The 26,241-nt window shown below is 33.0% G+C and overlaps 1 protein-coding gene across 1 annotated transcript in view; it reads left to right on the top strand.

The window, feature by feature from the left end:
- The window catches only part of LOC140452535 (IDLSRF-like peptide), a 57,735-nt gene extending 35,805 nt beyond the window's left edge, over nt 1-21,930 (top strand). Inside the window, exons 2-3 of the mRNA XM_072546855.1 lie at nt 16,663-16,947; nt 18,641-21,930. Coding sequence (XP_072402956.1) covers nt 16,663-16,947; nt 18,641-18,834 — 479 coding nt within the window. The 3' untranslated portion in view covers nt 18,835-21,930. The remainder of the gene's footprint in view (nt 1-16,662; nt 16,948-18,640) is intronic.
- The last annotated feature ends 4,311 nt before the right edge of the window (nt 21,931-26,241 follow it).

The raw sequence follows: 26,241 nt of genomic DNA, 5'->3' as shown, positions 1-26,241 counted from the left end.
CCATCCGTACACATCGTTGTTCTCTGTTTAAATTATTTTCTGATTTTGTTTATTTGGTTTCACTACTATTAAATTTGCAATCTATTATTGATTTTTGGTTTCTACAGCCGTCAATGATGTAGTTATATTGGGGTTTCTCATTAAAATCGTATTATTATTGCAAATTCTTCTAGTGCACATGTTAATATTGTTAGAAATAAGTATATGTTCTCAACTTTCTTATTAAAAGTCATTGCACATGCTTCTTCTTGCAGTGCCTATCTGTTTCGGATGTTTGCACCATCATGACAATCTCTATTTTGCAAAGTATTGCTCTGAAAAGATTTGTGGTTGTTATGTTGAACCACGTACGTAGATTTTTCAGCCAGGAAATCCTTCGCCTTCCTGTTCCGCGTTTTCCTTCTACTTTACCTTGTATAATTAATTGCAGCAACCCATATCCAGCCATGAGGAACCGCTGTTCCTCATGATGTGACCGAGGTATTCGATTTTGGCTATTTTTATTGTGGTTAACGACTCTTTACGTTTTTGAACTCTTAATAAAACGTCCTGTTTAGTAACGTGTTCGGTATAGGATATCTTCAGGATTCGACGATAAAGCCAAATTACGAAAGCCGCAATTTTTTTGCAGGTAGCGTCTGTGAGAGTCCACCACTCAACTCCGTACAACAGTATAGGAAAGATATAACATCGTAGTAACCTGATTTTTATGGGTACTGATAAATCTTATTTATATATTATATATACAATAGCACTAAAGGACTTAGAGGCCCATGGCTTAAAAAGTTTGTTCTTTCTTCATTTTCGCTTTCCTTTATGTACTGAGATCTTCTCTGGCTCGATATGTGATTTTTCTCCATTCCTTCTTGTTATTCATTTTTCTTTTCTGGCCTTCTAGTCCAATTTCTTCCATATCTTTTTCTACCTCCTGATTCCATCTATTTTTTGGCCTTCCTTTTCTCTTTTTTAAAGTTATAGTGTAGTTTAGTACCCTTTTTGGAGTCGTCGTGTTCGGCATCCTTTCTAGGTGACCTCGCCATCTTAGTCTCTGTGCCTTTCTTCTTCTTCTTCAAGTGCCATCTTCGTTCCGAAGGTTGGCGATCATCAGGGCTATACGTATTTTCGAAACTGCTGACCGAAACAATTCGTTGCTGCTACAGCTATACCATTCCCGTAGATTCTTTAGCCAGGAGTTTCGTCTTCTTCCTATGGACCTTTTTCCTGCTATTTTTCCTTGCATAATTATTCGAAGCAGTTCATATCTTTCGCCTCTTGTAATGTGTCCCAAGTATTGCAGTTTTCGTTTTTTGATCGTAAATATGACTTCCTTTTCTTTATTCATTCTTCTCAAGACCTCGACATTTGTGACTCTCTCGGTCCATGATATTCTCAGGATTCTGCGATACATCCACAGTTCAAATGCCTCTAATTTTTTGGTATCAATCTTTTTCAATGTCCATGACTCCATTCCGTAGAACAGCACAGAAAGTACGTAACATCTCATCAGGCGAAGTTTCATTTCAAGGCTCAAATCTCTTCCGCAGAACACTCTCTTCATTTTAGTGAATATGGATCTGGCTTTTTCTATTCTTATTTTGATTTCTGCTGAGCTATCGTTGTCTTCATTTATAAAAGTGCCTAAATATTTGTATTTGCTAACTCGATCGATAATTTCATTGTGTAAATATAAATTTTGGACATTTTGTGTTGATTTCGATATTACCATAAATTTAGTTTTCTTTATGTTCAAAGATAGTCCATATTCTTCGCTGCAGTCTGCTATCTTATTCACCAATGTCTGTAGCTCTTCAAGTGTTTCTGCGATCAGAACGGTGTCGTCGGCAAATCTCAGATTGTTTAATCTAACACCATTTATTTTAATACCTACGGATTGCTCAGAAAGTGTTCTATTCATTACGTCTTCGGAATAGAGATTAAACAGGGTTGGTGACAGTATACACCCTTGTCTCACACCTCGCTTTATTTCAATTTCTTCAGTGGTATTATTCTTTACTCTCACTACTGCTTTCTGATTGTAGTACATATTTGCTATTAGTCGGATGTCTCGTTTATCTAAATTCTTTTCTGTCAGGAGTCTGATTAGGTGATCATGCCGCACTTTATCAAAGGCCTTGTTGTAATCTATGAAACACATGAATACATCTTGATTTATGTCAAGACATCTTTGAGACATAACGTTCAGTGCAAACAACGCCTCTCTTGTTCCAAGTCCATTTCGGAATCCAAACTGGGTATTATTGATGTCCATTTCGTGCCTCTGTGCCTTTATGACTCCTATTATGTTAGGTTGATTATATAATTTCTTTAACTCATCATTTGATCTTCTTATCCATAAACCGTCCCTTATTATTCCTCCATATATCTTCCTCAGGATTTTCCTTTCCCATCTCTCCAGTAAATTTTGTTCATTTTTTGTCATTGTCCATGTCTCACTGCAGTACGTTACTATTGGTTGTATAGTTGTTTTGTATAACTGTATTTTTGCCTTTCTTGATAAAAACTTGCTTTTCAACATTCCACTAAGAGCATGTACACTTCTATTACCTGCCATTATTCTAGCTTATATTTCTTCTTTAATGTTAGGATATGAGTCCTTCTCTATTGATTTTCGCTTCTCGCATTATTTTTTCTAGGCATAAATTGAAGAGTAATGATGACAAAGGATCGCCCTGCCTTAATCCTTCGTTTACTATAAATTTGTCCGATACATGATTGTTTACTTTGACTCTGTTTTCTGTATTCTCTAAAGTAAGATGTATCATGTTACGCAACTTTCTGCTAACTCCCAGTTCCTCAAGGGTCTCTTTTAATTCCTTCCTTTTTATTCTATCGTATGCTAGCTGGAAGTCGATGAATAGCGCTATCGTTGGTAAGTTGTGTTCCTAGCTTTCTGCTTGTAATTCTCTGAGTATGAATACTTGGTCCGTTGTACTTCTCCCTCGTCTAAATCCGCACTGATATTCGCCTATTATATTTTCAACTTCTTTTTCTAGCTTATCTTTTATGGATTTTGATAGGATTTTATATACGGTATTTAGTAACGCTACTCCTCTGTAATTACTGCATTCTGTTTTATCTCCTTTTTTGTGTAATGGGCAAATAATGGCTTCCTTCCAATCTTCTGGTATTCGTTCTTTTATCCATATCTCCTTTATGATCTTGTATATCCAATTATTTAGCAGTTTTCCACCATATTTCATCATCTCTGCTGATATGTTATCGCTTCCAGGGGATTTGTTGTTTTTCAGATTTTTTATGATTTCCTCGATTTGTTCTTTGCTGGGTGAATTATCTTCTATGTCTTCTAAGTGTTCGATTCTTGCTTCTGCTTCCATACATTCTCTTTGGTTTGACTTATTATTGCCATTTAGTAATTCATCAAAATACTCTTTCCATCTTTCGGCTATTTCTGCTTCCCCGCTTATATTATTTCCTGCTTTGTTTTTAACGAATATGGGTTTTTGTTGGAAACCTTTTTTTTCATTTCTAGCACCTTGATATAGGTTTTTTATTTTTTTATTTCTGTAATTCTCTTCTATTTCTTTTAGCTTATTTTCTATGTGTTTTCTCTTCTTTTCTCTCAGCACCCTCTTTACTTTTTGTCTTTGCTCCCTATATCTATTCTTTATCTCTGTTGTTTCTTTCGTGATTATTTCCATCCTTAATGATTGTCTTAGTTCTATTTCTGTTTGGCACTCTATGTCGAACCAGTCTTTCCTCTTTTTATTCTCTTGTTTATTACATTCTTTTGCTGCTTTGTTCATTATTTGCTTTATGTTTTCCCATTTGTTCTCAGTTTGCTCTTCTATTTGTATCTTTTTTAGTTCTCTTTCCATTGTTTCCTCGTATATTTCTTGCTCTTTCTTTGTTGCTAATCGAATTGGGTTATGTATACATTTCTTTTTTTTTATTTTGTTTTTGTTTTCTGGTATCAGTTGCTTAATTTTGATGCCCACCATGTAATGATCTGAGTCGGCGTCTGGTCCTCTGTATGTTCTTATCTTCTTTATACATTGCTGTTCTTCTTTTTCGATGAGCACGTGGTCTATTTGGTTTTTAGTCTTTCTATCTGGCGATATCCATGTTTCCTTGTGTATTTCTTTTCTTTCGAAATATGTGCTCATTATGATCATATTTTTTTCTCTTGCGAAATCTATCAGGAATTGTCCGTTCTCATTAGTTTCATTATGTTTACTATATTTTTCTATTGTCGGTCTAAATACTTCTTCCTTCCCTATTTTGGCATTTGCGTCGCCTAGAATAATTTTCATATCATATCTGGGTATATTTTCGATTGTTCTGTTTAATTCATTGTAGAAACATTCTTTGACATCATTATCTTTTTCTTCTGAAGGCGCGTGAATATTTATGAGGGTGATTTTTTGGTATTTTCCCTTGAACCTGATACTACATATGCGGTCCGATACTGGTTTAAACTCTACTATAGCTTCTTTTAGCTCTTTTCTTATCATAAAACCTGTGCCTAACGTTCGATTCTTTCCGCCGCTGTTAAAAAACATTGTATCTTCTATTTCTAATATATCATTTCCCAGCTGTTTCGTCTCCTGTAAAGCTACTATGTCAAAATGGAACTTTTCGATTTCTCTCGCTAAATGTTTAAGTTTGCCTTCTCCATATGTGCCTCTTACATTCCATGTTCCTAAAAGTAAGTGTTCTTTTCGTAATGTTTTCTTGTGTTTTGGTCCGGTTTTCATTTTTTCCCCTTTTTTCCTTTTTTTGTATTATCGCTAACCTTGTTCTGTGCTTGTTTCGTCAACTTTATTCCAGTAGTACATTCAGTTGCTAGTTTTTTGATGTTTTTTTACATATTGCGCCTTCTTTGTCATTCCACTTCCATTCGCTGTTATTTACCCATATTTTTTTTACTCCAATCTTGACTTCATTTCCTTTATTATTTATATATTATCTTATCTTAAATTTGAATAGCTTAGCCATTTTATAAGCTATTCCAATCATAGCTTTATGAGTTCAGCATGTGCATTGTCAGGTCCAGGTCTTTAAGTTGTAATATTGCTTTTTCCACTTCATCTGATGTGATTGGTAAGTTGTCATTACAGTGGACATTCACATGCTTACTTGTGACAAATATTAGTATTTCATCATTATTATTTATTACTGTATAATACTTATTAACAATAAGTAAATCAAAAATCATGTATATTCTGTAATGCTAGAAAACATCCATTATGAAAAATAGCTTTCATTGAATTTTTTTAAATTTAATGTTTCAAATGTTCTTATAAAAATATTATACGTGCACTCGGAAAACTTTTGCATACAGCTTTTATATTTATGAACAAACAACTCTCGGGGGTAATAAGACTGCATGTTCAAAGAGTAAACAACATTTTAAGTGAAAACAACCCTAATTTGTTTTTTAAAAAGTCTGTGCAGTTTGCATTAAATATAAACGAATTAATGAAATTGAAAAAAAACCTAAGTAGCTTTTTTACCACGAATACTGGGCCCAAGAGTGTACTTGATGTCAATGTTTAATAAGGTTGTTTGTAGGGTTTATACTGGTTACAGGGTTGGCAAGTAATTAAGAGTCAAATGAAAATAAGTGCGAATAGCTTGGAAAGTACGGGCACTAATTTCTTCGAGGTGGTCTATGTCGTGATGTGAATGCGTTTCTCCCGTGTCATAATTTCATTTCGAAAACATTTCATGTCAGTAAAAGTGATATACCTATAGTAAATAGTTAGTCTAGGAGCCAGGGATGTTTCGTAGCCGATCAAAGCGCACGAAGTTTCAGAGTGTATTATTATGCGTAATTTCAAACTTGCTTTTGCGTCGGAAGTCGAAAGTGGGAATTTAAATGATTATAATTCGTAAAATAACAAGTATAAATCATTTGTACAAAATGCTATTCGTTCTTTAAAAAAAAAACTTTAAAAAATAACCAGGAGAGGACAGAATACCGAACGAACTCCTAAAGTACGGAGGACCAGATCTTACCAAACAACCACTAAATCTAATCCAATAAATAATTCCATAACAAAACAGAATTCCTCAAGAATGGAGATCAAGCATCCTAATACCTCTCTTCAAAAAGGGAGACAAATCGGACCCGGAAAGTTAATTTAAATTATAAATTAAATTTAAATTAATTAAACTTCTTTTAAAAACTTAATCAACTTAAAAAATTAATAAAATTAATTAATATCGCAAATTATATCGCATGCTCTTTCGTGATTTATTAAAACGACATGGCAACACTGCCAAATACAAAACTTTTTTCACTTGTAGCTAACTTCACCGGCGCTTTCTATACTTTTGCCAATTATTAAATATTCCGCACTAAAAAGGTTAGTAGTAATTTATAAGTTTGTTTTATAAAAGTATGTCTCAAATTAACGTGGCTAATAAACGGACCGGTACTAAATAAAGAAAACTACAGAAATTAATAAGTAATACAAGGCTTCTTAATTAAAAAAGAGGAAACGAAAAAATAATAGAACGTTAAATTAAGTAAACAAATGTACAAATAGTACCAAAAATTTATTTATTGTATCATTTATTTTATCTGTAAACATACTTTACTTAATTAATAAATTATTTTTATGATTAAATTTGCTTCAATGCACAGCATTGATAAAATTACCTTTTTGTAGACTTATAATTTTATAGAGCTTGTACTTTATCGTAATGATGGAAAATTACAGAGAAACATTTTATATGTACTAATTTGGATAGCCATGTTTCATTTATTGTTAATAAGTAATGAGTGTTTGCAATAAACTGTAGAGGTGGAGGTCACAAAACCCGGACACGTTTACGTTTTCCCAAAAAACTGTTTTTTCGTTTATTATGCAATCACTCTTTCCAAGTACCATAAGCACATTTGTGGGCTTACACAACACCACGAAAAAAAAAAACATTTCAATCAATATTTATACGCCAGTCATTAGAGACGAAAATGCCTCCGAACTTGTAAAAATAATACGAACACGCTGAATTTTGTTGAGAATGTCAATTTTGGGACCCCAACATACGGGCTTCCCTTAAAATCCCCATCGTAGGGAGAAAAGCGAAAAACGTCGATTTAGCAAGAATCTGTACGCTATAGCCACATTTTTTGTTCAAAACTTTTTTTCTGAGATAATTGTGAACAAAAATATGTATTATCATTTTTTGTGTAAAATAAACCATTCTCTGAGAAACAACGATTCAAGCGACCGACGAATTTGAATATCAGTTACACGCTCGAAATTAGTTTTTTAAATAAAAGGTCGGTAACAATTCGATCAGAGTGTCCTATCAAAAAAACTCAAAATGCGTTTTAAAGCTGAAGAGTGCAGCTTTCGTATGCAATTTTGGAATTTTGCTACAAATGAATTCAGTTTCTATAAAGTTGTTAAATGAATAAACGTTGCGCGATATTTGCCATTTTTTATGATTCTCATGATGAGATCAATAACATTTATCACTTGCGTTGACCGGTCACTATAGAATTTCCATTGTTAGAGTCTAATCTTCAAAGGTTATAACATACAATGTCGATTTTGAGTCTTGGCAACAAATATGAGGCATTTGAAATATGCCTAACAATAGCTAAACTTTCACATTTTAAGAAGAAGAATCGGTATGCGTTTATTTGTCAACTATTCTTTAATTTTATCTGCAGTCCACGCATTTGATGGACATTTGTTTAAATATTTCGGAAAGGTAAGGCTAAAAACTAATCTGCAGTATAATGATAATCATCTGCAATTATCTCACCTCATCACATGACTCAGATATTGTAATTTCCTTATCTTAATTATTTTTATTTTTTTTTTCCTGTTTCATGGGCGACAAACTGCCCTTCTGCCATCGGGCCTTTCCCAGAATGTGACGTTCAGGAGTCTTTCGTCACTCGATCTTAGTACGTGACCCGTCCATCTTATTCGGTTTGCTTTAATGTAGCGTACTATGTTTTCATCTCCATATTGAACTGAGTTTATTAGTCTAATTTATTAACTTTATTTATTATAACAAATATTCTAATACTTAGTTTATTAAAGTCTTTATTTAATTTATATATACAATATTCTTACACTTATCACATCTACTTTAATTTATATTATTTATTTTCAATATTTATTTCCGCGTTACAATTCGAAACTCGACCCGATTATATTTTCAGACTGCCTCACACAATGAAAGTTCCGCTATATATATCAAACAGCCGTTGTTCGGGAATCCCTTCGAAGCCCACAGATGTTGACCTGTGAATTGTCTCGAATGAAAGGGAACGCCAGACCGGTTTCTAGCGGGTCGGAGAAAATACTATACCCTGGCCGCTGAAAACATGGAATCCAAGGTCGCATGATCACTTAATGCAGGCATCGACAGGCGCTCGAAACTAGACCTTATGGGAAACTGTTTACACCGTCATTATTTGTGTTATGATACTATAACTTAAATGTTTTATGTATCATGATTTGTGTTTCAGTTTCGCCGGCTGGTGAATTTTGTGAAAATGTTTAAAATGAATGTACATCAATAACCTTTATTAAAAAAAGTATAAATATATTATAGCAACATTGTTAATTCGTTTTTGTTGAGCGGTGTAAACGTGGGAAAAGTGATAACATAGGAAGAGGAATATTTAAGAGTGCGTGCCATTCACATGATCATTCCATCTTTTCAGCGGCTCAACTATAGAACAAAAGTAAGAATAACAAAATGTTTACAGGTTTTTAATATGACTCATATTTATCGTAACAATATACTGTCTGGAGTTCATCATTGTGTCATCTTCTCCATTCTCTTGTTGTCTCTTCTCTACAAGGTCCTTAGATAGTCCGCAGTATATTTCTTTCCAGTACCAGTAATTTTGTCGTTTACCGCTGATTCAGAGTCCATGTCTCGCTTCCATACATTATTGTGGGACGAATTATTGTCTTGTACACTCTTATTTTTGCTGGTATTGAGAGTATTTTTGATTTAAGTACGGTCATTAGTGAGTAATATGCCCTGTTTCCTGCAATGATCCTGGCTGCCACGTCCTTTTCATATTTATTTTCAGATGTTATGATCGCTCCCAGGTACTTGAATTCTTTACGACTTCATTGATTCATTGTTGTATTCATTGATTGTTACGTTTTGTCTAACCCTTGGTCTTGGGTGCTTCGTAACCACCATGTACTTGGTCTTGTCCTCGTTGACCTTCAGATCAACTTCCTTGGCTCCGTTTTTCGAATAAGGTGAAAACTTCTTTTGCATCTCTGGTGGATTGTGCAATTGTGTCCACGTCATCTGCAATCGCCAATAGTATTTTTGATCCTTGGGCGAAAATCCGTTTGTTAGTTGTGGTTGAGCTTTCCTTATCATATGCAAGTAGTGCAAAATTAAATAGCAGGGGGGCGAGAGGATCTCCTTGTCTAAGCCCGGTGTCAATGAGGAATTCCTCCGACGTGGTGCTGCCAATTCTGATTCGTGCTGAAGCGTTCTCTGTGCTCACCTGTGCTAATCGTACCAGCTTTCCAGGTACTCCGATTTCTACCATGGTCTCCCACAATGCTTCTCTGCTAACAGAATCATAAGCTTGTTTAAAATCCACGAAGATTTGGTGTACATCGCGGTTGTATTCCCAGTTTTTTTCCAACACCTGGCGTAGGACGAATATCTGGTCTATGGTCGACCTTCCCGGTTTGAATCCGCTTTGGGAGTCTCCTATTATTTCCTCTGCGTATTATATTATGGATATAATTTTGTACGTTGTATTGATTAACGATATTCCTCTATAGTTCCGACATATTTGTTAGTCTCTCTTCTTGTGGATAGGTACTATATGGCTTTCATACCAGTGTTTCGGTATTTCTCATCTTTCCCAGACTTCTCTTATAAGATGATATATCTCAAGGTGGAGCTTTTCTCCCCCTTTTTTAGTAGTTCCGCCTGTATGCCGTCTGACTGGTACTGTGTTTGTTGCCCTGTCGTTGTGAGTTTTTCTGTATTTAGAAGTTGCTCAAAATACTTTCTTCATTGGCGGCTTATCTCCTCATTGTCTGTTAGTAATTGTCCTGCATCGTCTTTTATAAATCTTGGGCTGTTGGTCGTGTTGCCCTTCATTGTTTTTAGGTCCTTATAAAAGTGTCTAGACTGACCGGTTCGATGTTCCTCCTCTAGTTGCTGTATTCGCGCTTCTAGGTACTGTTTTTTTTTTCTTCTCAAAAGTCTTCTCGTTTGAGTCCTTACTCTGTTGTAGTCTTCCCTGTTCTCATGTGTAGGGCGTGTTAGTAACTCTAGCCTCTTGATTGCTTTCTGATGCAAGCTTTGTTCGCACTCCTGGTCAAACTACTGGTTTTTCTTCTTGTTATTCCTTTCTTTTCCTATAGCTTCCGCTGCGGTACTTTCTATGGCGTTCGTTATATTTTGCCATTTCTGGTCTATGGTCAATTCTGACGTTGATGTTTCTTCTTCTTCCTTTTATTAAATACTTCTCTAAATTCTCCAATTCTAATCCTTATTTCTCGATTCTCATTAAAAATCGTACCCAGATACCTATTTGTGTTTGTTAACTTTTTTACCATCACTTCTCTGCCATATAATATTTCTTGTTGTTATTGTGTTTTTGTAATTGTCATAAATTTCATTTTTTTAGTTCTGAAAAACTCTTAATTGGAGAACAATTTTGGCGTCTCCCAAAATGTTTCTTAAGATTGGTTCTCATAGTATTACCCTTTTTCCTCCCTCTTTAAATCCTAGGTTTTGTTTCGTAGGTTACAACTTTTGCAGCATTACAATTCATTCATGATACATATTCCAACTGTAAACAATCGCATGTGAAAGCCAAACAGGGTCGTACCTAAGGTGTATCATGTGATTTTTAAAAATATTTACTTCTTGAAACTAAGAATTTCTTGAAGTTTAACTGTGAGTAAAATTTAATGTTTCTTTGAAGAAAAATGTGCTAAAATAAAATATTCCTTAATAAAGGTATACATAACAAAGTATTTTAAATGAAGTACCATCATCATCAGTTTTTCAAAACATAAAACCATGTAAATTATTCAGAGTCTGAGGAGCTAAATGTCCTGCTTTCTTCGTTTGGATGCATTATTATTGGTTAGATTATTACTCTATTATGTTGTCCACATTTTGGACTCGACTAATTGATTAATTTTTTTATTTATGTTATTTTCCCCGCACACCATTTCGATGATTTTCGTTTCTCATATTCTTCATTGCCATAATTTAACTTTCTTGCTTTATCTTTAAATATTATTCCATTGATTTGTTTTTTAACTATATAAACGCATTTCTAATTTCTGCTTTGTTTCTGGCTATAATATGGTGGGTCTTTAAAGTTCCAAAATACCGTTACACAAAAACTCACCTCTTTTCTTGATACGTTTTACAAAGATCGAAAATACTCAAATATTTATTGAGGACATACCACTATAATAAAAATTGATTGCCGTTGTAGGATTTATTTACATAATTAGTTTTAATCGTATCAAATGAAAGCGTCAACCTCAAACATGAAACTGACTATTCCAAGAAATTGTAAAAGGTTATGTTGAAAAATTGGCTGACTGTTTCCTTGTTTTGTGGCGAAAATAGCGGGATTCTATAAAATATGTAAAGATAATAGATTTTATTTTTGATTCAATACTTAAGTTTAAATGCATACGTCTACTTTCATGGTGTTTTTTATAGGTAAACTGTAGATGTATTGTCGGAATAAAAGGTTTGTCCTAACAACGTCCAATAGCCCCAGTAATCTTGGATTTGTGCTTCACTTAATTTCTCCATTGAAAAGAAGTCTTCTGACTACTGATATATGTAAAAATAAGAATTTTTGTTATTTCTCCTTTTTGCTGTTTTTTAAATTTGTAAACGTTTTGGTCGATAATTTCATTGTGGTACAAGATATCCAAAAAACTTATTTAGGTTCTACTTTGACTATCAATGTTAACAAAATAGGGATTGCTTGGTGCATAGTAATGAAAATTATGCCGATTCACCGTTCCATTTTTGTTAAATGTAGCCTCATCTCCAGAAAGCACATAATAAAAAAAAATCGCTCTCTTTGCACTTGCTCCTGAGACCATTGACAAAAAACTAATCTGCGTTGATAATCATTGACTGTCAATTGTTGATGCGGTAAGGATGCAATTTATGTTAAAGAATTTTTGCCGCCGAAGTTTGACTAAAGTAGTAGTTATCAGTACATCATATTCCTTTTCTTCACTTAGAACAGTTTTGGTTCTCTTATTTTTTTCATATACAACTGACCCAGTGCGAACAAAACGATCCATTAATTTTCCAAAAGCTCTTGCATTTGACTTCCTCCGTTCAGGATATCGCTCGTGATATATTCTGGATGCAAGTAAGCAATTTCTCGAACTTTCTCCTAATACCCAGATCATATACGTTAACTCTTCTACAGAAAAATTCATTTTTATTAATAAAGATAAGCCACACAGACCTATTAAAAAGGTAATAATATGAAAACTGTCATTTTCAAAGCCTCTTATTTTACCTTTGTAACTGACACAAATGGCCTGTTACTTATTAATAACTGCCCGTCATAATCGACAGTTAGCAATATTTTATTAAAAATTCCTGGCTTAGAATGAGGTTGATATAACAATCTAAAAATTGTTACATCAATTGTATATTGTTTTGCTTTGTGTTTTGTGTGAGATATTGATTAAATAAAAATAATCTTGCTTCATTTAGAAAATATGATATTTCCATAATATCACATTTATTGATACATTCATTGCATATTGTTATGGTTTATATTTTTTGTTAGTTACTTATTGAATAAAAATAATTTTGTTATGTTATCACTCAATACTCACTACATACTTGAAGAAAACTAAAAATATCTCGGAAAGTAATGTGTTTAGGTATAGGGAATGCTATATAAAAATGAAAGAGTATCATAAATAAAATATTTCTAAAATAAAAAATAAAATATGGGATGATCCATTAAAAAAAATTGAGAATATCGTAATTTTGTTTTGTAGTTCACCCTGTATACAAATTTTTGTCAATGATTTCAATTAAACTTAATTTAAAAACTACAATATATTGTTTACTTTATTATATAAAATAAATAATCGTTAGTGCATTACCTCTTTATATACATTTTTTTTATTGGGAATAACCCGCATCAACAATAGAAGGTTATTAGCGGTGATATAATATAGACTATAATATATTATAATGATTAATATAAAATATAAACTATAAAGTTTTTACAAAGTTGATTATAATTTAGAATTTTTCTTGAAGTATCACTTATATTTGATTATACAATTTCGTTTTCTTTGAAAACCTAATGATTTTGTCACGATCCGCACTGTCTAAAGCCCACTTTATATCACTTGGTAGTCCAGTAGCTTGTCTTATTGTCTTTCCATTTGATATAATGGACAGTCTATAACAATGTGGCCTACAGTTATATTGGTGTCACAGGTGTAGCATATTCTAGAAGGTTCCTTCCTTAGATGCTTCCTTAGTAGATGTTCGTGCGTCGGTCTGGTATGTCCTATAATATTTACTAAAATTGGTGTTTTCGCTGATAGATCTGGGTTGACTTGCCGCAAATTATTATTTGGTAAGAGTTGCCATCTATGTAACCATAAGTTTTTTGTGTACTTATTGATACATTTTTTCATATTTGAGTGAGGAATTTGGTTAGTTCTATCATCGGATCTCTCCATTTTACAAGCTTCTTTGGCCATTTGATCAGCTATCTCATTTCCTGGTATCCCCACATGAGATGGTATCCACACAATATGTACTTGTTTATGATTATTTTGTAGAGTCACAAGGTCACTTTTTTAATCTGTTCTAAAATCGGATGATTCGGATAATTGTTCTGAAGCTATTTTCTTGTGGCATTTTAAAGTAATTACTATTTAAATGGGAACAAGCCACAATTAAAGGTTAAAGTACGTTTATTGACGTTTCAATTTCCACTTCGGAAATCCGAAGTGGAAGTGGTTCTTGATATCGTTAATTGCAACTAAAAAGAGTGTTGCGCTTAGTGTAGATCCTTGGGGTATGCCATTTTCTTGTGTATAGTATGCTGAAAGTTCCTGATTTGATTTAACTCGGAAATTTCTGTCATCTAGAAAATTTTTGACGAATTCTAGAAAATCTCCATCTATGCCGCAATACTGTAATTTAACAATAACGTCATATTTCCATATAGTATTATAAGCTTTAATTATTATGTCAAAGAAGACAGCTATAACTTGTCGATTAGTTGCAAATGCCTCAATAACCGCCGATTCTAGCGACACTAAATTGTCAGTTGTGCTTCTATTTTTCCTAAAGCCGCTTTGCTGATTAACTATTAGATTTTTTTATTCTAAAAAGAATTGTAACCGTATATTTAAAAATTTTTCTAGTAATTTACATAAGGAAGATGTTAAGGATATTGGTCTATAAGATTCCGGGTTTGACTTGTTTTTGTTAGGTTTCAAAAGAGGAATTATTATAGCGGTACTCCAGGATCTAGGAAATTGTTTAGTCGAAAAAAAAATTGAATATATCTAAAAGTAGATACTTAGCAGCTAAAGGAAGATTAATTAAAAAACAATTTGGAATTTCATCTGGTCCAGGGCTAGAGTTTTTAAGTCCTTGCAGTGCTTCGTTTAGTTCTTGCATACTTATTACAACATTTAGCGGACTGATGGAATCTGTAATTTTGACCTCTTTTTCTATTTTCTTTTCATTTTCGACAAATAATGGGTCATGTACGGAATCACTTGAATATGTCTAAAATAAGTTCGCTAAAGCATTGACTATTTGACTGTTGTTTGTAATTAAGTTTCCTTCAATGTCAAGAGAGTTAATTTTGTTGCTGTATGAAATGTCTTTAATCCTACTGATTTTATTCCAGATCTCTAATGCAGGAGTATTTTCGGCTATTGTGGAAACATAATTTTGCCATGATTCACGTTTACTTTTCGTAATTACGTCCCTTGCTTAGGCTCTATATTTTTTAAAAGCTGTTCTGTTTTCCGGTGTATGATGTGTTTTTAATACATTAAATGCATGCTTACTTTGTTTAAGTGCCTCTTCACATTGTTTGTTCCACCAAGGTACTGAATGTTTACGTTTTGATTTTGCTGTTTTGCCTATAATATTTGTGGCTACATCTGTTAACATTGAGGTAAATTTGTCTGTTACAACATTAATGTTATCTCCTATTGGTCCAAAATTAGGTAGGTAGTCTTCAATATGTTGTTGGTAAGCTATCCAATTTGCATCTTTAGTTTTCCATGTTTCTGAAAAATTTATAATTGTTCTTATGGAACTATTAATTCTTATTTTTATGGCCAGTGGTCGTTATCGTAGGTATGGGTTAATACTTCCCAGTTTATACTAGGAGCTAGGGAACTTTCACATATAGTCAGATCAATAGCAGAATGATTGCCGGTAACAGAGTTAAACCGAGTTTTTTCTCTTGTATTTAATAGTACAAAATCTGTTTCATTAAGAAATTTTTCTATTTGTTCTCCTCTTTTGTCTGTGGAATAACATTCCCAGGAAATGTTGTGAGAGTTAAAGTCACCTAGAATAATTCTAGGTTTTGGAATTTGCTCGATTAAATGTTCCAGGTCTTTTGCGACAAAATCCACATATGATAAATATTGCATACAAATAGCTGAGTTGGACATTGAACTTTAATTGCTACGGCTTCTAAAGCAGAGTGTAAAGGAATATCTTCTGATGCTAGATTAGAATTAACATATATTGATACCTTACTGCTTGCTTTGTTAGCGTAGTTTCTGATTTTGTGGTATGAATCAAAATGTTTTAAGTTGTATTTTTTGTTGTTTTTAAAGTTTGTTTCTTGTAGAGCTATAATTTGTGGGTTTATTTCTTTTATTAAGAGTTGAAGCGTTTCGATGTGCTTTATATAAAATGGTGTTGATTTCATAGAGATTTGGAAATAAAAATGGTCATTACTTATTAAATACTCTGTATAGTAATGGAAAATTCAATACTATAAGAACAAAAATTATGAGAAGAATACCAATTTGAAAAAATATATAGGGTGTCCCATTTAAAAAATTGTATGTTTGCTATACCACGCAGTTATTAATCATCCTGTAGAATTCCACATATTTTTCAGTTGTGGAGAATATCATTGCCTACATTTTTTCTAAATAAGTTTTTTGGATATCTTGTACCACAATGGAATTATCGACCAACGTCCCACTAAAAACTCACCCTGTATATATAGTGGTAAGTGAAAATATTGTACGGCGTAGACGATTTAATTTTAAACTATACACAGCATACAAAAAAGCTAACATCTTAATGTTTAGAAAATATTTGATGGGTCATGTTGAACGGATGAATTAAATACGGTAAAGCCTCCATTGGAGGTTACCAATGAAAATTATAAGACAGACACAAAAGAGGAATAATAGTCAAAGGAAACACCCAAGCTCAGATATATGGCACACATCCAGAAAGATATGAAAACCTTACAAATTACCAACTAAAAGGACAAAAACAAGAATAGATCAGAATGGAGGAAAATCCTGGATTAATGCAAGACCCACAGTCCTTTAAATGTCATTCGAATTTCTGAACCTAAACAATTACACTCAACATTTTTTACCTTTTTTATCCTTACAAACTTTTTTATTTCAGGTGACGCCTGCCACCCATACGAGCCATTCAAATGTCCAGGGGACGGCAACTGTATCTCCATCCAATATTTGTGCGATGGGGCGCCAGACTGTCCTGACGGGTACGACGAAGACTCGAGACTTTGTACGGCTGCCAAAAGGCCGCCAGTGGAAGAGACAGGAAGCTTTCTTAAATCGCTTCTCCAAAGCCACGGTCCGAACTATTTGGAAAAATTATTCGGAAGCAAAGCTCGAGATGCACTGAAACCACTAGGTGGAGTAGACAAGGTTGCGATAGCATTATCAGGTACTTACATTACTTTTATCTTCTTTTATTGTCATGAAATAATTTATGTATGAGTGATTTGGTCTAATTTTTGTATGTGATAAGTTAACTCTCTCTTTTGGAAAAGTGTAAACAATCGCCATATCTACTGCTGTGGTTTATTTCAGCATATCATATCCTGCCTCATTTCTGTTTCCGAAGCCTAGTACCCCATTGCTGGATTGACTATTTTTCTTCATTTAAATTTGTTCGATTCCTTCCTTTTTCAGTTTCTTTAGTCTTCTTCGACTTCTGCCGTCTCGTTCTTGGTCTGCATCTTCACCTCTTTCTTTTAATGGAATGGGATAGAATTGCTATTGTATGGTGTGGTGGCATTATTTGCATGTCTCCCAGGTATCTCAATATCTCTGCCTTCATGGCTGATAATTTGTTGGTTTCTTTGAAAAGTTCGCTCAGTCTGTATTGTCCTTGACAATATCTATATTGCAGATGCCTATAAGATTATGGTTTTATATATAATTTATCAAAATTCATTTTATTTTGTTTAAATAATTTTTGAAAAGAATTCAGAAAAGAAGGAGAAACATCTATCATATATATATATATATATATATATATATATATATATATATATATATATATATATTAATATTATATATTATAATGAATATTATACATATCTTCTTCTTCATTTTATATAGACATGACTCTGTCTGTTTTTCAATGTGCCTCCAGTAAGTTGTCTTTCCATCGTTTCTATTGGGGAATCGCCTCTTGCCGTCTTTACTACTCTATTTGTTATCATTCGGCTTATATGATCGTCCCATTTTACTCTTCTATTTCTTACCCAGTTCTTGATGTTCTCCACCTTGCATCTCATGTCGTATATCTCTACTTCTAGCTCTGTCCCATAGTGTCTTACCATCAATTTTTCTAAGTGTTTTCATCTCTGCTATTTCTAACATCCTTTTTATCCTCTCTGTGTCAGGTCTTGTTTCTGCCGCTTATGTCATTATTGGTCTGATGACTGTTTTGTAAATTCTGCCTTTCATTTCTTTCCCAATATTTTTATTTCTCCATATTATTTATTTATTTATTCTCCATAGTCGCAGCCTGCGACTCTGTTTGCTCTATTCACTTGATCTTCCACTTCAGTCTCGAGCTTTCCGTAGCTAGGTAATGTGATGCCTAGATATTTAATCTCCATTACTTGTTCTATTATCTGACCTTCCAGCTCTAATTTACAATTTAGTAAATTTGCTGTTGTAACCATGCATTCTGTCTTTTTTGGGGAAATTAACATGTTAAATTTTCTGGCGGTTATATTAAATTGGTGCAGCATACGTTGTAAATCATCACTTTGAGAGAATAGTATTGCGTCGTCTGCATAGCAGATTATTTTAAGTTGTTTTTCTCCCATTTGGTATCCTTTTTTAGTTCTTACTTTTTTTATTATTTCATCCATAATCAGGTTGAACAATAGAGGACTCAGGGAATCTCCCTGTCTTATCCCATTGCCAGCTTCCACAGGGTCGGTTAGATTATATATATATATATATATATATATATATATATATATATATATATATATATATATATATATATATATATATATATATAGCAGTGAGCCTGCCGCTATACTCCTCATCCTTTATCCGAGCTTTGAACCGGGTAAAAAAGAAGGACCTACAGTTAATAAAATTTTCTTTTTCAGAATCACAAACAATTGAAGATTTTGGAGCAGCGTTACACTTGATGCGATCAGACTTGGAACATTTACGTTCCGTGTTTATAGCAGTAGAAAACGGAGATCTGGGAATGTTAAAATCATTGGGAATAAAAGATTCCGAGTTGGGTGATGTGAAATTTTTCTTGGAAAAACTCGTGAATACCGGATTTTTAGACTGAACCATACTTGACCCTGCTGCTATTTTCTTCGCTCATCCCCAACCCCATCTACCTTTAAGTAAAAACTTTTATTCATATCTTCCATATTAAGTATCTTTCTGTCTGTCTGTCTACTTCATTGTTCAGCAGCAGAGTCCGTTAAACTCCGTCCCCTGTCTACACCATCCCTTAACCAACGGCTCGTTTTTCCAAATTAACCAGTAATCAAAATGGTAGAAGAGTAATTTTAAAAATTTGTTCCTTTAAAGATAATTTTTCAAAACAAAAAATATAAACGTTGGCCTCTCAATAACACCAAACTTTACACTATAAGGGTGGCCTTAGACATTTTAAGGTTTTTGGGTAAGCGAGCCTGGTTATGTTTTTACTCTGCTGGACAGCCCTTTCTGCTGTCTCAAAGGCTGGCTGCACATAACCAAGGCCAACAACAATTTTGAACTTATGACAAACATATCAAAGCACCAAAAGGTCTTTGAAATCGGCACATATCATAAATAAGTATATTGTTAGTCCATAAGACAATTTTAAAACACAGATTTATATATACTAGTACATATAGTTTTTATTAATGTTTTAGACATCTGAATGTTTTTCAAAGAATGTATCTCTTTTTGTCAAATCCACCTTATGAACTTAAGTGAGATAATTAGCTACATGTTGGAGTTACCAAAGACTTTCCTTTTCATTTAATTCAACAACGATACCTAAAAGAAAATAGATTTAAATATATAATATGCCACGACCTAGCCACATCAATGAAATATCTAAATGTGTGATAGTGCATCGTGTAGTTTCAAAAATTTGCTAACAAAAACTTCATCGACAATCAACGCATTAGTCTTGAATGTATGTAATAAATTACAGTTTATGCTTTCAGTCATAATATTAATGAAAGTAATCAAGTTTTAATTAACGAATCTGTGCTAAATCCGATCCATAATTTTGCAGATACAGTGTCATATTTTGTAGGTCAATCCGAAACTATTGTGGGGGAATTGAGGTGTGAACTTTGTAGTAGATGAATAGAATTCAATGAATACTTCTTGTATCAACACTTTATCTATATTGTGATACCTGAAATGTTTTCTTTTACCTTTCACAATGTATATAAAAATTGAATTAAACTAGCCTGATTTCTTCAATTAAAAAATTTATATTACACTATTTCACTTTATCTCTCCCTCAATTGAATTTTAGTAGCTTTTGCCTGAGATCTAAAAATTAACTCTTCGATATACATCGACGTACATTGAGTAAAGTTTTCACAAGTTTTTTTATTATAAAGAACTGCAATTAAGTCGAAATGGTTTCCATTAAAAGTGTATGCAACGAGTTTCTACAGATACCTGAAATTCGTAGAACGGTGATATTATTATTTTAAAATAAGTTTCTGATCTTTGTAAAAGAAGATTTCATGGAACAAAATTGCATTCTTTATTTAAAGATAAATTCAAGACGTAATTCCTCAGACTAAAAACATAGTCACGAAAGAATATATAGGTACTAAGAATATCTGTTGTGCAATGACACTTAGATAATCAATATTTTACAGATGTTCTGTTTATCTTATACAATGTACTGTTAGTTGGAATCTGCCAAATAAAAAAGGATCTTACTACAGGTTACAGTCTATTATTAAAGTCCTTTTTAGGCAGATCATCACATTCTTGCCAACTTATAGAATTAAAGATTAATGGTGTGCATACCTCACCTAAATAAAATCATAACCAAAACTACCTCATATATCTCAGTTAAATTGTGACAAAAATGTATTGCAACAATCGAAATTGGCACAAAATACGATTATATATAATAGTCAACACAATTCTCATTAAAATTTCAATAAAATATTTCTAGCAAAGAAAAATATTGTTGAAATGTTGACAATTTCATGATAAACTATCAAGCTTTCAACAAAAAGTTGTTTTTAATTGGTCGGTGGTGTATTTAATGTATTTTAATCCAGAATCTAAACAGTTTTTAAAAAGTTGTGATATATAAATAGAACGGGATGTTTTTGGTAGGCTCTTTACAGCAATTATTGTGGCACTAGTCATAGGTTTTAAGAGTGTATTATTAAACATATCAAATACCGGCTGGCCGGTTTATTTTGGCCAAGAACTCCCCACTTCGGTATAAAAAATTTGAGATCATGCTAAAACTTTGTTGCGATAGGTGCAGGGTAACAAAGTGCTGGCCTACCTCAACTTTATCTACTTAGGGGGGACTTCAGGACAATTATTAAGCAGCGACACTGCGGGTTAATAGGAAGCGCTTTGAAGGGCCTAATGCGCAAACGCCCTTGAAACTCACAGTGTCGATTTTGTGATTTTTGTATATATAATTAGAAATTCTGATGCCGTCGACACACTCAGAGGATAACGACCTGACACTTTACCATCAAATATATCTGGGAGTGTGGAACACGCCATCTATTAACAAGCACAATCACATCCGCAACACGGGAAAAATATAGTCAATATATGTTGTACAGTTTGCCTTCAAATCCATTCACCCTAAACCTATTTCAAAAATAAAAATGATTGGCTAATGCGTCAATCCTAAGACATTATCTAAACTTTTCGCGCTATACATTTAACATAACTTAAACATTAGATTTTTCTTTTTACGAATAATAGATTATAAAATAAAAATAAAAGAATATTTTTTAATCTATTAGATTTTTCGATGTAAACAACCAAAGCATACTGTGAATATATTTACATGAAGTTAAGCGTAAATTTTGAGAATACACAAAATCGTGTATTTTAATATTAGAGTACAAACGCACTCATATTTCTTTTTGTTTTTGACAGTGGTCTGTTGTGATTTGGTTTGGGGTCAGATTAATGTATAGTCAAAGTATATAAATATATAAAAAAAAATTTACAAATATATTTTTTCGAATAGTAGTGCAGGTGTTTGTGTTTGGTACGCGATGACACTATCATTTGAATGATGTACCTCCCGTATATAAAGGCTGGTATAATTATTATATATATATAATACATATCAAATATTTTTATCGTTATTCATTAATTATGTAATTATTTATTGTGAAGTGGAATTTCTAACTTAATAAATATATTATGAACACATTGTTTTATTTACCACCACATATAAATTTTAGATTTACCTTTTAAATCTATTTAAAACAAAATAACAAAATAATAAAATAATACGGAAGATTCAGTTCAAGTTCAAATGCCCATAGCCAAGTGCATCTTCGATAATATTTTACAAAAATATACAATAATAACTATATAAAATCTCTGTAAAAGCTGGCGATTTAGTAATTTTTAGTAAATTCAACAAGCAATAACATCTATTAAAAAATGATCCTGTATCTATACGATCAAAAAATTAGGTTAACCCTGTAACCGTCACAGCTTAAATTCACTGAAATAGAATTCTAAAAAGTCATGTAAGTGTTTTTTAAGCGACTATGAATGTATCAGTGGGGTTGGTATACGCAATTTTTGTATAAAAAGTGAAGTTTGAAAATGTTGCCCTCAAGTAAAATTGTCCATTAATGGTATAATAAGACCGTTGCTCCAAAGGAACAGTAAAAGTTTGAGGTTAAAATTTTTGTATTGTGCAAACCAGGGATCACCACTAACAAAAGTAATTTTACGAAGACGGTTGCGTTTCGATTTAATTTGAGTCTCTTACGACTCCCTAACACGTGTTTCTGGGTCTACCCGTCATCAGAGAGAGTTTGTAAGAAGCCGTCTTCGTATATTTATCGTCCTTACTCGACGCAATGAGTACAAGAATGATGGTAATTTATATGGGTAAATTGTTGATGCATAGTGGAATATAAATATTCCCAGCATCGCTCTGAATGGCTTTATTAAGCTTGGGTATACAGTTTACTTTAATTGCTATCGACACATTTAAAAGTAATTTTGTTAGTGGTGATTTTGATACAATATGTAAGAAAAACTACAAAAATAAGCAAACATGAACTTTAATACTTACACAGTTACAAGAAAAACCAAAGATCAAAATTTATGGAGATTTATGAAAATTAAAAAAAATTTTCTTAGCCGGTGCAAAACATAGTCTCATGTCACATTTTTGACACAGAATTGTCGTGTAGCTATTCTTGCAAAATCAGCATCCTACTTTTGGCCCATAGATAGGTCAGTGTCCTACGTTGTCTTTCCTAGTGATGTCATGTGGTCGACTTTTCGTAGGAGTTACAATTTTGTTGACCATCTCGCTCAGTGAATGGGGCCCCCTTTTTTTACCTGTTTGGTAAAAAGATTCAGCTATGTCCATTTCAAAGGTATTATTTTTACTTTTAGCTCAGCACAATCATGTTTATATACTAGCCAGGCATTGACAACAACAACACACATATCTGATAAATATGTAAAAATACCATAGTACCATCTTCTAGCCCTACTAGGACTGCGGTATAATCCTAAAAGAGAATTAGCTTTATCTACACCTCCTATGTATCGGTTATACTGTTTTATTATTGCAGGGCAAGGAACATCAGCTTTTTGTTGGGAATGTTTATCATATCGCTTTATATGAGTCACAGGCTTGATTCCACAATCAGTACTACCTAATAACACACATTTGTTATCATGCCATTTTACCAGAATTATCCCTTGTGAGAGATAGATTTATAGACCTCTAGATCGCTTTTATAATAATATCGCATAATTTTGTCAGCTTCTAATGGATAACTGTGAATTCCAAAGTCAGTTTTTTAAAAATGGAAGCAATAGTAGGCTGCTAAAATAATTGTCAAAAAAAAACGACCGCCTGTTGTGGATTTGGAATGGTTTTACACATTGCAAAACCAATACTGCCAACACCTAACTCCTTTTCTATGCCTGTCAATTCGTCAGAGTTACCTGCTAACTGGTCAAACGTAAACGCACTCTGATAAGCTATGCAGTCTGTAACGATGCCAATAACAGTTGCTTTTACAAACAATTTGAAACCCCATTTGTGTGGTTTACTTTTTATATATTGTCTAAGATTCCCTGCAAAGGTACCTTTGTAAGGAATCATAGTCTCATCCACAGAATATTAATTGCCAATGTGGAACTTCAGAAAATTTGTTCTAATTTTTTCTATTAGGAGCCTGATTTTGAAAAATCGGTCTTTAGTATTTGGGGATAGTTGAGAATTATCAGCAAAATGTAAGTAGCTTCTAATTTTAGTAAAACGTCGTAAAGGCATTATGTCCGCTATTTTGTCAATTCGAGTATTTCTGGCCCAATAATCACTTATAGCAGTCAACTTTATAATACTCATAGTAAGAGTTATGGAAATATATTCTGTAAGTTCTGCATTAATTAGTTGTAGAGGGGAACCTGTTTTTTTAGTCCAATAAATTTTAGTTTGGCGCACAATATCAGCCATTATGTCCAAAGAGAAAAACTGTGTCAAATATTCCAGTGGCGATAAAATTTCAGTAATTTCAGATGGAGGTAAATCTGAAATATATTTTGTAGGTATGTCTTCTTCTGACCAAGTACATGTTACTACTGGTTTCTTTCCTTTCTTCATCTTTTTTTAATTGTGGCTCTTTCAAAGCTATTTCTTCCTGCTCAATATCAGATTCTTCTATTACCAACTCCATATATTTAGTTCTACCTATTTGCATTTCATAAAATTCATCTCACGAATCTTCAGCTAAACACTTATCAAAATACTTACTTTTCTGTACTTCCGGTGCATCATTCGGGATGATAAAGTGGAGTGTTAACTCCATAAATTTCATTTGATATGCAAAACATGAAATTCTTCTTTATTAAAGTGGTTCCATTGTCTTGATAAATTAACGTTATTTCAGCACATGTTTGTATCTTGACATGAGCTAAAGTAGGCAATCCATGCTTTTCCCAAAAATAATTTTTAAAGACTAGTGACCTGATAGGATTGTAAACTTCCTCCCATACAAAAAATTGTGAAACTTACAAACTGCATAAGCTTGTCTCTGTATTTGGACATAGGTTTCTTTTAGACCAAGACAATGTACAGCATGCAAACTAATAAATTGGCTTACAAACTCCATTCCCTATTGAACACGTTAGCGAGTTTAGCTGATGAGATTTTTAACTTTCTCTGCTGAATGATTAAGGTCGTCACCGAGAACGTAGGCAGAGACTGTTATAACATACCTTTTACCTCTTTCGGTGGAAATTCCCACTTCAGCTGTTACAAAATTTTTGGTGATGAACTTTGGAACAGAAATAGGCTTAATTGCGTTTGAAATGAGCAGACATACTCTTAGTGTCTCATGCATTTATGAATAGATCAATGTACAGTTCTTTGGTGGTGAGTTCATGGCTCTTGAGTGAGTCAAATATCACTTGTATTTCATATAACGCTCCTACTAAGCAAGCAAGATCCAGCTTTTGAATAGGGTGCATTGAGTTACTGAAACTTGACAGTTTGTATGAGGCACTGTACTGATTCTTAGTATATACCTTTAGCCCTCTGTCGATTCTTCTTAGAGTTTTTTATTATTTGTATCGAGTTCATTATTCTAACAATAAAACACTGAAAACTTCTGTTTTCAAACACTTCCACAAAATCTATAATCACTACAGCTAATTTCGGTAGATCTCTTTTTGGTATGTGTTAAAACTCATAGTCTTCAACTGAGAGTCTCAAGTTGGTCATTCAGAAAGTATCTGTATTTTTTTATTTCCATAGATTCCAATAAAAAGATAACTTAAGGCCTTTATTTTACACGCGAAGGATTTGAAATTGGTCATTAAAAGAATGATTATGGTTTAGAACGTGAAGTGTGTACATAGTTTTTCTATTATTGAAGCCCTTTTGTGTTCTCCTATACGTTTGTTCAAATTTCTACCAGTTTGACCGATTTAAGTTTTTGGACAGTCGTCATATTTAAGTTTGTATACACCACTGCGTAAGTGGTGTATACAAACTTTTGGCTTTTGTTCTTAATATATTTGCCTAAGTTGTTGTTTGTTCTGAAAACTGGTGTTATTCCTTTCTTTTTTATGTGTTTGGTTATTGATATCTTGCCTGTATATGTACTCGATAAGAAGGTACTGGGTTTTTTCTCTAATGGTGGAAATACTAATTTCAGTGCTTTCTTATGCAGTATTTAGTTTTTGTTCATACATTATTCTGTACCTCTAAAAATTGGATTGTTTTGTTGTTGGATTTTTGCCACTTGACCACTTAGTTTGCTGAGACATTTGAAAATGACCTGTTAGGTACATGTCAGGTTTTGAAGAAATGTTGATCTTCGTTCATTAACAAGTAATATTTTTCCAGCTTGGTGAGTATCATCACTGAATGTATCTTCATCATACAGCTTTTGATAGAGATTGAATAATGAGATAAATTCTTGAGTCCGGGGTAAAGTAAGTAGTATAGAGGATACATTAAAAGAAGTAATAATGG

Source organism: Diabrotica undecimpunctata, chromosome 10 (genome assembly GCF_040954645.1).
Source record: "Diabrotica undecimpunctata isolate CICGRU chromosome 10, icDiaUnde3, whole genome shotgun sequence".
Lineage (NCBI taxonomy): Eukaryota > Metazoa > Arthropoda > Insecta > Coleoptera > Chrysomelidae > Diabrotica > Diabrotica undecimpunctata.
This window is presented reverse-complemented; position numbering and strand designations above follow the sequence as displayed.